The 12095-nt window shown below is 31.0% G+C and overlaps 2 protein-coding genes across 3 annotated transcripts in view; both read right to left on the bottom strand.

Annotated features, from left to right (window-relative positions):
* Positions 1–5007, bottom strand: part of LOC124427042 (RING-box protein 2) — a 34308-nt gene extending 29301 nt beyond the window's left edge. Inside the window, exons 1-2 of one of the 2 annotated variants that reach the window (XM_046969477.1) lie at positions 1350–5007; positions 746–953 (exon numbers count right to left, since the gene is read on the bottom strand). In XM_046969477.1, coding sequence (XP_046825433.1) covers positions 746–899 — 154 coding nt within the window. In that variant the 5' untranslated portion in view covers positions 900–953; positions 1350–5007. The remainder of the gene's footprint in view (positions 1–745; positions 954–1349) is intronic. The other variant, XM_046969478.1, reaches the window with a different exon arrangement.
* Positions 5008–5088: 81 nt separating this feature from the next.
* LOC124427041 (E3 ubiquitin-protein ligase KCMF1-like) lies at positions 5089–11967 on the bottom strand. Its single transcript, XM_046969476.1, has 8 exons — positions 11697–11967; positions 10497–10664; positions 10192–10331; positions 9896–10092; positions 9122–9314; positions 8121–8332; positions 7599–8049; positions 5089–7339 (listed from the first exon to the last, which is right to left on the bottom strand). The coding sequence occupies exons 1-8, from the start codon at positions 11710–11712 to the stop codon at positions 7145–7147; spliced, it is 1572 nt and encodes a 523-aa protein (XP_046825432.1). The 5' UTR covers positions 11713–11967; the 3' UTR covers positions 5089–7144.
* Between the last annotated feature and the right edge of the window lie 128 nt (positions 11968–12095).

Genomic DNA, 12095 nt, shown 5'->3' with positions numbered 1-12095 from the left:
TACTCATATTAAGTTTATACAAAATATTGAAACAATTAATACATAATGAAGTATATTTCTTTATACATTGAATCTTCTTTTCTAAGATTTTCCTTTCCTTATAAAATATCTTCTTTGACCCTATAATATTCCCAAATATTATTCCAAATCATTAGGTAGAATTTAGTAAAAAAAACCTGTTATCGTAAACCTGAATTATTGTAAGTACATATATAAAACAATTTTTATTAAATATATTTAATATTATTAAACTGATTGAGCTATATTAAATTTATGATTTTACTGTATTATTAAGATTTTTTTTATAAGATAATATCCGATAGTTCATACAAGTAATATTTATATAATTTATCTAATATAATTCTAGTTTACTTCTGATAAAATGGTAAAATGATATTATATCATTTTCTATAAGAGACTTAAATATTTCTCTAACGACAGATAAAATAATCTTATTTTATATACACCATCAAATATATTTAGTAAATTTATTTCTTATGAAACTAATTTAAGATTAAAATAAAGTAAATGATTAATGAGTGGCAAATCATTCTGTTTTCTTTAACCTGATTGTGATTTAAAATCATAAATGGATTTGTATAATCTTGTATTCTTATACACGAAAAAAGGAAAACTATACAAGGAAATATAATTATTATTGTAATAGTTATCAAGAAATTGTAAGTGATACTTTTTTAATATAATAATCTAAAATGAAACAGGTTAAAGTTAAAAAAACACTCACCCATAACCTGAACTCGGCAAATAGCACATGTATCACATTCGACGTCCCAACTCCACATAGCCACAGCATTCCATTTCTTCAAAGTAAATAGCTTATCGGTTTTTAAATTATCACCATCACCACGATCTGTTACATCTTGATCTGTATCAGCCATGATAAATTTTTAGGTTAGAATCACACAACAGACAGTACCGCAGTCAAAGATGATCTGCAAACATTGATTCTTCACTTATCATTCGACACAAATCACGTGATCCAAGAGGGCGCTCAACACAATATCGAATCTCATAACATATTTGAACGTATTAGATTGTTTCTTAAATCTTTTACTTTAAATTTAACCAACTAGAAAGGAAATATTTAAATACATTCTTATTTCAAAAATTATTTCTTAAAATAAAATTATTTGAAAATATATTGATATTTAACACAAAAACAAATTAATTGCTGCAATTTTCTTTTCCGTTATCTTACTTTCTCCCACATTTTTAGGTTAAGGATAAATCCAAGTGAATAACTCTATAAATTATATAACAACAATAACTAATACTTTGCAATGTCATTAAATTTTGTATAGCTGAAATATGATTAGAACGATCATTACAATACATTGAAAATGAATTGATGGTGTAACCAAAAGAAAATAGTTTCAAGAATAATGACACTCGCTCCGATTGAATTTCCGTTATATTCAGCATCAGAGGCGCATAACACAAAGTACAATTAAACACAATGTACAGTTTAATACTTATTATGTATAAGATTTCATTTGAATTCTCTATTAGTACTTTAGTATTAATGTTCGTCAAACACCATTCCACGATAAACGTCATCACCTACAGAATCTTCTTTATCGTTTGCATACTTTCACATTTCTTTCATTCGTATATATGTATGCGTACCTACGTACGTGCATATCTTTCGATTATAATCGTGAATTTACAAAAAAAAAAAAAAAAAATAAAAAAGCTCAAATCCAAATCCACAAAGAAATTTACCGGTATAGACTTACGAGCTTGAAAATTTATTAAATTTATATTCTCATTTCATTTCGAAAATACGAATCGAAAGAAAGGTGAAACGCATTCAAAAAACAAGTTTGCCCCATCCGTCTTCTTCGAATTCTTATATATCGTGAAATTATTTCGAGTAGAAATAGACAAAGAACACGCGAAACCGATCTTCGTAACTCGACGTAATTTAAAAAAAAACATGTCGGATCAATTTTATCTTAGACAATACACTCATTTACCTTGAATTTCTCAATGACTGCACGTATCGTTAAAATGTCTTCTTTTACAATCGAATAGAATATTGTTGTTTTCTTTTCCTTTTTTATGCAAAGAATTATTCATGAAAAGAATCCTTACGTTCGCACGTTGTTCGAAGGAAATGAAAGAATTGAGATGACGATTGGAACAACGGTGACGATCACGATCATCAATCTTATGCAGTTCATCGTGTGTCCGTACGAAAAAATACTAGAAGAAAACTAATTAATCTTTCTCATTTTACGACAATAAGAAATATTCGAATAATATAAAGACGTATCGTGATCGCAAAAGTAAAGGTTTCTTTTCATCTATTTTCTTTTTTTTCTTTTTTTTCTTTTTTTCTTTTTTTTTCTTTTTTTCTTTTTTTTTCTTTTTTTTTTTTTTAATAATTATGACTTATTACACACATACAGATATAGCATCGATTGAAATCACCCATGATCGCTTACATATATATGTATGTATGTATGTATGTATGTATGTATGTATGTATGTATGTATGTATGTATGTATGTATGTATGTATGTATGTATGTATGTATGTATGTATGTATGTATGTATGTATGTATGTATGTATGTATGTATGTATGTATGTATGTATGTATGTATGTATGTATGTATGTATGTGTGGTGTGTGTGTGTGTGTGTGTGTGTGTGTGTGTGTGTACAAACACACACATACAATTGGCCTTTATCCGCAGTAATTATTCACTATCTAGATACAAGCCTTAAATCAAGACTAATAGATAAGAAAATAAGGAACAGCATCGTGCGATAACATTACGAAAAATCGTCGAATTTCTATAAACATTAGATTGTTTCACCTTTACGTCGAGTTTTATGTGTCGCATGGGCCTTCTCTCCCGATCACATCTTTTTTTTCACAAACTCATTTCTAGTATGTGTACACACACATACATGCACGCACGCACGCACATGTACATTCGTAATATGTTCGGTTAAAACTCTCGGATGCATACCAAATAACAGGAAAAGTGCATTTTACGTTCGTGTGGTTGTAATTAATAAAAAGATTATTTGTCTTTAACAAATACTTGAAAGTATGCCACTGTGTATACAATAAGTAGTACTCGCTGCTCTTTGTCTTGTTCTTTCTCATTCTCTCACTCTCTCTCTCTCTCTCTCTCTCTCGCTTTTTAAAGAAGTTTTTTTCGCTTAAAATGAATCGAGGTAAAAAGCAAAAAAGCTGCTTCTCTTACTTTGTTTCTCATACTATTCTATCCACTTTGTTACATTCGAAGATTATGTGCATTTGTTCTATGCATTTTGCACATATGCATGAAAACGTTATAGAAATCTTCGAACATATACACGTATGCGATAGACAACGTCGCTTGAAGTATAACAAGTTAGATCCAGATAGAAGTCGTAATCAGAGGAAGTTTATCTCGCCTTTCTATTTTGTTTTTTATTTATTTTTTTCCTTTTTTCCTTTTTCAAAAATTTTCAGTACTTTTTGCGGATAAAGCAAAAATACGCCACGAGCACATTCGTTTTTTCCAGTTTCTTTGTGTTCTTTTCTGTTTGTCTTTTTTATTTTGTTTTCTTTACGGGTAAAGTTTATAACGTTTCTCTAGACAAGGTGGTTGGACGCTGGTCGAATTTCGATTTTCTAGAAATTCGTTGTAGAATGCACAAAAAGTAAATTCGGAAACGTATAAAATACGTTTTTAAATACGCCACTTACGATAAAAAGTAGTATGTATGTATATATATATCTATTTTCCGTTGCTTCCAGTTGAATCCCAATTAGTATGTACGGCAAGCCAAAGGTTAATGGTAAAACGAATGAATTTCAAAGCTGCAACGAACAAAACTGTAACTGTAGATATCTGTGACAATGATATCGAAGTATTCGTATTTTTTCTTCAAATAAATTATGTATCGTTCTTTTCGAATTTACGTCAAATAATTGGGAACTTTATTGTATTGAATTATGCGATGGTATTAACGAGATCATAAGGACTCGCGTTAAAACTGAAAGGGAATGAATTCTTTTGGGGGCTTATGAGTGACAGGAAAAACAAGGGAAAGAATCTCATTTTCTTTTTTTTTTCTTTTTTTCTTTTTCTTTTTCCTATTCGAACGAAAATTATTCCAAATCTCACGTGTACTTCCTACTCTTACGATTTGAGCAATCACATATACTACAGGAAATATCTTTTACTAACAAATAATACTGGAAATAAAACAAGATAAAAAATATAGATATCTACTTGCGAAACAATATAATTCTGTCTATGATATAACATCTTTGGACCAACAAGAGTTTGGTATCAAATCGATACATAAAAGTCTTGCTTCGTTCTAACGATAAGTCTGTTTATCATTTTCATGATACTCGATTTCAATGAGTTCCATTTTTTGATCGTTCTATTTGCCCGTTTAAACATATATTCTTTTGATCTATCCCTGAATACATCAGGGTATTATTTTTTACTTTAATACCAAGCAAAATTGCTCGCTATTAATTAGCTCGCAATATAATAATCCTTGATATTTTTCTTGCATTTCTTTTTTCATAACTAGTAAGTACGCATCCCTTTTCTATGTTTTTATTATTGTAAATCTACTATACGTTATGAAGGCGTGTAATTTGCATTAAACATAGAATGTGGATTTACATTTTTAAAAGAATATCATTTTTCTATATCGGTAACCATGATAGATAAAGGAAAAAATATTAATACGATAAGGATATGATTAAAAAATAAAAGATAGATTTTTAGACGTGACTTTTAACGCCTAGCGTAATGTGTCCAACATTGTAAAGTTATTTGTAAATGATATTATATTAGACAGATAGAGAAGAGAGATAATTAGTTTTAAAAGGGGCTATACAAAATAAGAAAAAATCACTTACTACATATTTTACTAATTTTTTTCTTTTTTTTTTTGTTCACAAGCTTATGCACGCACGCACGCGTTCGTTAATTTTTTAATATATGTATGTATATATTTAAATACAAACACATATATGCGTATATATATGTGCATTTATTTTTCATTTTTTTTCGTTCTTTATTTCATTTGCTTTTATTGTATAGATTTTTCATTCTTTTTTTCATTGTTTTTTTTTTTTTTTTTTTTTTTTAACTTTTATCCACATCTTTTAGATACACACCCAAATAAAGTTACATGAAAAAAGAAAAAAGAAGAAATGAAGAAGAACTAATTACAAAGTAAAAAGTTATAAGAGGAAAAAGAAAATTAAAGAAAAAAAGAAGGAGAGAAGAAAACAAAACATGCGTAGAGACTAGGGGAAGGAGCCAATTATCGACATATCAGTCGATGCTCAATTATAAGAGCTTTGATTCTATTCTTTATAATATTCCTTTTTTGAGTATCGAATATATCTGCATATGTCCCATGCAAATTCTTATTTTACCATGAATAATTCTGTGTGAACTCATATTTTAGACATAATCATGAAAAATCCTTTTGGTTTTTTTTTGTCTTTCCTCTAGAAAAAGCAATAAATTATTGCCTCTATTTCGTTTTACGCCCTTGGCTCCGACATAACACACGCGTACAAACAGTACTATTATCGTTACTATTCTTAATTATCATTATCATTATTATCATTATGATGTATAGCTTAAAATGGAGTGATTAAAATTTCAAGGACAAGGGCATGCTTTAAGGAAGGAGGGTCGATATTGACACAACGATTGTATGTACTTACGTAATACTATGATTCGACAAATGAATGAAAAATATGTTGACTGCTTAAAATCTTCCTTATTATACTTTTGATATATACATACACACGCGTTTTATATTTATAAATATATATATATATATATATATATATATATATATATATATATATATATAATATATATACATATATAAAACACGTGCATTTGTGTTACATACCGATTTAATTTTTAATTGCAATATCTTTCAAAATTCATTTATAATAATCTCAATTTGATATTGAATAACTTTTAAATTGACGAAAAGATTTTAAGCTTTTTCATTAATTTTTCTTTTTTTTTTTAAATGGGCTGGTCAATGAAACTCAACCTTGATTCTATTAGAAACATCATCAACCTATTTTTACAGGCCTCCTAACTCTCACAAATATAAATTTTAATTAATTTTTATTAGCGATAACACACGTTATATGGAAAATTTAATCGATTGTAACTTAATTAACAATTTATCCAAATACATTGTGTGTTTTGTATTGAAAACTATAATTTCATTGAAACCTAAATTAATTTATTTCAAGTTTACAGTAAGACGTAACAATAAATTTAAACATATAGTTAGTATTAAAAATCGCAAAAGAAATAGTGTATAACTAAATGAACAACCTAATATATGAAGTGATTAGTATATTAATATTGACACAAATTCTTTCTCGTTACAGATAAATTACGTAAGGAGAAAGGAGCGGAAAATGATAAATTATAAAATTAGTATCATGGACCAACCCAGGCATATTGATTATAAATATTTTATAAATATACTGTATCTTTTTGAGTAAATATTAGGTAACATATTACTACTCGAAAAAAAGTCAATCGTGTTTAATTGACCCAAAAATGATTTTTGCTGCTTTATAAGAAGCAATGAAATAATATGACACGCATCGTATTATAATTTGAAACCGATCGGATACCAAATATTCTTCCGCTGATGTCTTCAAGATTCATTATTTTATTATTTACGAAACCGTTAAACATATACTGTTGTTGCTTTTAAAAAGCGATCCATTAATTTGGATTAAATTCGATTATCTATAAACTCATGTAGTGGTTTAAAAGAACGTGGCAAGACTCGCTGTAATCAAAACAAAATTAAACAAAGGAATCATATTCCGAACATAACTGCAAAAAGTTATATACATTTTCTGCATACAACAATGAAATTAGCCCTTGCCCTTGTTCCATGTCACATAATGGCAAAAGGTAACGAGATTAGAGTTTGGAAAATAGAAGGGCAAAGAGGATCAGGAGAGGACATTTGAATAATTATTAATATATAATATTATAATAATAATAACAATAATGATGAGGTGTTCTAAACAGTGCTAGGACTAGTGCTAGAGGGTCCTGTGAGGAATCAGGGTGGATGGGTATAGGCTAAGGAGGGGTTAGTGCGGGGGTGGAGGTTCCGTAGATTGGTTTCTTCCATCTACAGCCCTAACTGGCTTTCTACGTGAAGGACCTGTAACACCAACCGGACCCACTCCACCTCTCAGGTATGCAGGTGCCGGGCTTGCTATGGGTTCTCTGATGGTCCCAGTACCAGTATTCCTAATTGGTGGAGGCAGTGGCTGCTGCAGTACCTATTTAATAACATTATTATCTCAAATTCGTATTATAAATTTAGTAAATATCGAAAGTAAATTAGTAACATTGTTGGATCTTCTCAATGTTTTCTTATATTCATTTTAGTAATCAGACATTTACAACTATAATATATTCTTCTAATCATAAATACATAATGTTTACATTAATGATCTTTCTTTCATTTGCAGACAAATAAAATATTTTTAAAAATCAAACTGCAGAAATGAACTTTGCAGAAATTTAAGGAGGACTCACCAGTGGTTGGGGTAATACACTATGCATCAACGTTTGAACCATAGGTGGATTCTGCGACGTGATACTATTAGAATTTGTAGATAATCCTTGATTTTGCAGACCTGCTCCTACGCTACCGGTTGCAGCTTGAACAATATGCGATTGCTGCTGTTGCTGCACAGGCGGTGGAGTTACATGTTTACTTGATGTTTGATCTCGTTTTGTTTCTTGAGTTACATTTAATTTTTTCGTGGGAATCGTGGAAGCATTTGCATTTGGTGTTTCAGGACTTGTCGTGGCAGTAGTTGCACTTGATATTGGTGTCTGTGCAATGGACAATTGTTGTTGTAGCAAATCTGGCAATGTTTGCGAAAGTGTCCCAAGAATAAGTTCACGTACGAAGAGGCTTCTGTTTGCACTCTCGCGTTCAACATTTTGCAATTGTGAATCGGACAGAGTAGTTGTAATGCATCTATACAAATTAAATAGATATATTAAATTAGAAAAGTATGATATAAAAAGAAAGTAATTTATGGCAATTACCTAGGCAACAGAAACATTGAGCTCTGTGAGTTGGTAGATGAAACAATAGATGAGTTGGCCACATTGGTTGCATTGTTATTACTACTTGTACTGTTTGCCACTACACTTGCCATAGTAGTAGAGTGACCACCACTTGTACCACCTCCTCCACTAACTGAACCAATAACCTGTGTCTGTCTCCTGGGCAACCGTTCCAACTGTTGCCTAGCAGCCTAAAATATACATATGAAATTAACATAAAAGATATTATTATTAATAATTATTACTAAAATAAAGCAACTAATGTTATATATTTTATATTTAATTTATCAATCTTAATATATTTTTTACGCGGTAAAAATCTCTCCGTTTACGCACTCAAAAGATATATTTCTCTTGTATGTGTGGAAATGTTTTTCTTATTCATTGAATTTATTATACATCAGTTAGCTACAAATTATTATGTGGTTCCACTAATTACGTTATTCTAATTAAATCGTAGTGGCGTATTAATCGTGTTCGCATAAATGATAATAAATATACTTTACAATTCAGTATTTCTTGCAAATAAATGTATGAAATAAATATTTGTATTACTTATACTAGCTTTTCTCTTAACACTTTCTCTAAACACTTCGTTCAACCAGAACTTATCGGCAGGCATCACATAAATATTACTTCGTGTCAATTTTAAACGGTATTGTACAAATGATTTGATAATCATCATAAATTTGATGTTCATCTACATTAAGATTAAGATTACATGATAAAATTTCGATAAATACATTACAATAACATTATGAACGATTATACGAAAAGCAGTTGCATCTATGCGAGAGACCCGACGATTAGCGATAATTTTTTAGCGAAATTTGCGACCGACAAAATGTTAATTATTTTTTATTTATTTTATTCCACTTACTGCGTTCGTATAGTAAGAACTCATTATTAACGAGCACTCAGCGTGAAAAGAAACCACTAGAGAAAAATCAAAAAACGGGTACGTATAGTAATGTACGTACTCTAACTTGTTGCCGTTCCAACTGTAACTGCATTTGCAACTGCTGTAGTTGAGACGGTGCCGAAGAACTTTGTCCTGTACCACCACCACTTCGACGAACCCCCGACAATTGCGATAACAATTCTGCGATTGGATCTATACCCTCTCGACTACTGGGACTTAAGCCTCCAGACGAACTGAAATGCATGTTGGACCTGCAGGTCCAATGACACTCCAATGAACATTATCTAAGGTAAGATGGTAATGAACCTTAATGTGAACACAGTATTAACTCTTAGCGGTCAAGGTCCGGGATATTCCTGGCCGGGTACTTTTACCGTTACGATTTTATGACGGGGAAAATCCCGGCAGGACACTTTCACCGTTACAGTCGTATTCTGAAATATTCTCTGTAAGGTACTTTTACTGTTTATTATTGTTTTAGAATTACACCCTACCCAGTTTATCTATTGTATTGCAACAACATTCTTATACTCTATGCCATTGAAATATAAATAAAAGATAAACTTAGGATCCTTAATCCATAGGAGTAGGATTTTCAGGTAACAATCATTTGAGTGTTGAGAAAGCGAAAATAATTCCGGACAATAGTATACCCATGCTACAAAATATTACGACCGTAAAAAGTTAATACTAACATATTTCATAAAAAATTATGCTGATGGAAAAAAATAAGATGTATGAAGATATTGTTCCTGAATCCTAAACGTAAAAAATAATTTAACGATTGTATAAATCATCCCTCCTTATTACTAACACTAACACTTTTGTATACCTGCGTGGACGTTGCCCTCCTACACCTCTGGATGGGTGTGGTATTCGTCTGACTCCATGTCGACTTGAAGCTGGCTCGTCCAGGAGAGAAATGAGATCTCTTGGTCCACTACGATGTTCCAAAGTCAAATGACCAGCAAAATCATCTGTTACATTATTGGGATCCCCACCTGGTAAAGCTGCGCAAACTGGACAAACCTAAGACAGCAATGATATTAAAAAATAGTTTGAAGAGATAGTTTCTAAAGTACAAAATATTATTATTAACATAATCAGTATTTCATAGAATATACGCACAACTTCAAATGAAGTGTCTGGATGATCCGCAGCAACATGTTCTTGCAAAGTAGCTTCAGTAAAACCCATTCTTGTGCAATAAGGACAAGTTAAAGATTGAGGTTGTTCTACACTGACACCTTCTCCACCATAATACAATTCTGTAAAATAATTATTTTGTTATATATAAAATTTAAGAGAAATCTCTCTCTCTCCCTCTTTCCTCTCTCTTTCTCCCTCTCCCCCCTCTCTCTCTCTCTCTTAATATTTTTATAAAAATTACTAAATATAGAATGATACAAAAATATGAAAAAGCGGTCACTAACCAAAATCAGATCTAGTGAGAATACACTGCATAGGATGATCAGTAAGGTGGCGTGTAGTACTGGCACCACCCTCATAGCAGCTGGCACATAAATCATAATCGTAGCATACGAGGCACTTGTATCTGCGACCCCTAAAATTACCCTTTAAGCAGGAGTCACAGCTTACCCCTATAATAAGATACATAAAATATTAATAATATTTTTGCTGTCTTATATTTAATAAGGGAAAATATTAAAATAATAAAAAATATAAAATGGAAACATGCAAATACATATATAAATCCTAATTATGCAATTCCTTTTTCAAACTTTTATCCTTTTCTGTATCATAATATACTATAAAAAGTAAACAGGTATATATATACATACATGATGTATAAATGACATGATAATATCAATGTTATTTATATATCATGCATGTGTGTGATCTATATATGACCATCTTGTTATGCAAAAAGTTATTACGTTCCAAATTATCAAATTAAAAGCATCAAAATAAAGATCTTATTCAAAGTCATTATCTACAAAAACTATTCACGAATATAAATATATACGTAGATAAACAAATTATTTAATATATTTGTACATTTGTAACAAACATTGTCATTGTAATGCAATTAACAAGACCATTAACAAAATTACTCTAAGTTGCTGTTAATTGATAAAAGATAGATCTAATTTATACATAGTTCTAAAAGAACAAGAAAAGATTTCAATATGTTCAAGTACAGTAAAATTATCTGTCTTCAAGAGAGGGGGGTGAGCGGAGGGAGAAAAGAGACTAAGGAAACTGATCTGAAAGCAATCAGCTGGTAAAACATCCTGACAACTTATCATATATCATTTATCATCAATTTACAGTCGTCTTACATTGAAGAGCATCGAGAATATTTGTCACATTATAAAATTCTAGCTAATTGCTGAAAAAGACAAATCTAAATTCGAGTGAATTTTTGCTCACTGCTGCCATCTGGCTCTGACATTAGGACGATCCGTCTTGAGCTCAAAGGGAAACGTTTCTGAGAAACATGTAGCATAAAAAAATCATCTAATTTTCTTTACAATCAGCATAGATTCATCATAAAAATGTATTATGCCCTCATATATCTTAAAATCTTTTCCATCATTATTACGATAGACTGGATGCACGAGGAGGACCAAGCTGACTTGCTAGTCAGAAGGCAGCACACACGTACATACCTTCATGTCGACTCATTTTCCGTTTAAAATTTCATATACGTCGACAGCGCGGGGTTTCGCGATCGCACGATTTATAAAACACGATCACCGGTCGCCACTACGTCAGCTCGCTACGTCGCTCGGTTCGGTGAATGCGACGAGGAAAACATCAATCGTCAAACAAAAATTTTTCGTTAGAATTTCCAGCGTAAAACCTAACCCAACTAGGCTACCGTGACGTCACACTAGACCTACGCTCCCGGAGAACATTGCGGGCACGGCCTCTCTTTCCGCACATGCGGTGTTGCCACGATTTCTATGAAAAGTGCGGGAAAAATATAATTTGCTACAACAATATCATCTGCAAAAAAAATAATTACACATATTTGTAACATTTTATAGACTTCTTTTCAATAATAT

The sequence above is a fragment of the Vespa crabro genome, chromosome 9 (assembly GCF_910589235.1).
Source record: "Vespa crabro chromosome 9, iyVesCrab1.2, whole genome shotgun sequence".
Taxonomy (NCBI): domain Eukaryota; kingdom Metazoa; phylum Arthropoda; class Insecta; order Hymenoptera; family Vespidae; genus Vespa; species Vespa crabro.
This window is presented reverse-complemented; position numbering and strand designations above follow the sequence as displayed.

What these genes read in the sequence shown, in the direction of transcription:
- LOC124427041 (XM_046969476.1), bottom strand. An exon ending in TCTCACTAGATCTGATTTTG is followed by an intron (nt 10,332 to 10,496) that starts GTTAGTGACCGC and finishes ATTATTTTACAG; the next exon opens with AATTGTATTATGGTGGAGAA. An exon ending in TGGAACGGCAACAAGTTAGA is followed by an intron (nt 8,333 to 9,121) that starts GTACGTACATTA and finishes TGTATATTTTAG; the next exon opens with GCTGCTAGGCAACAGTTGGA.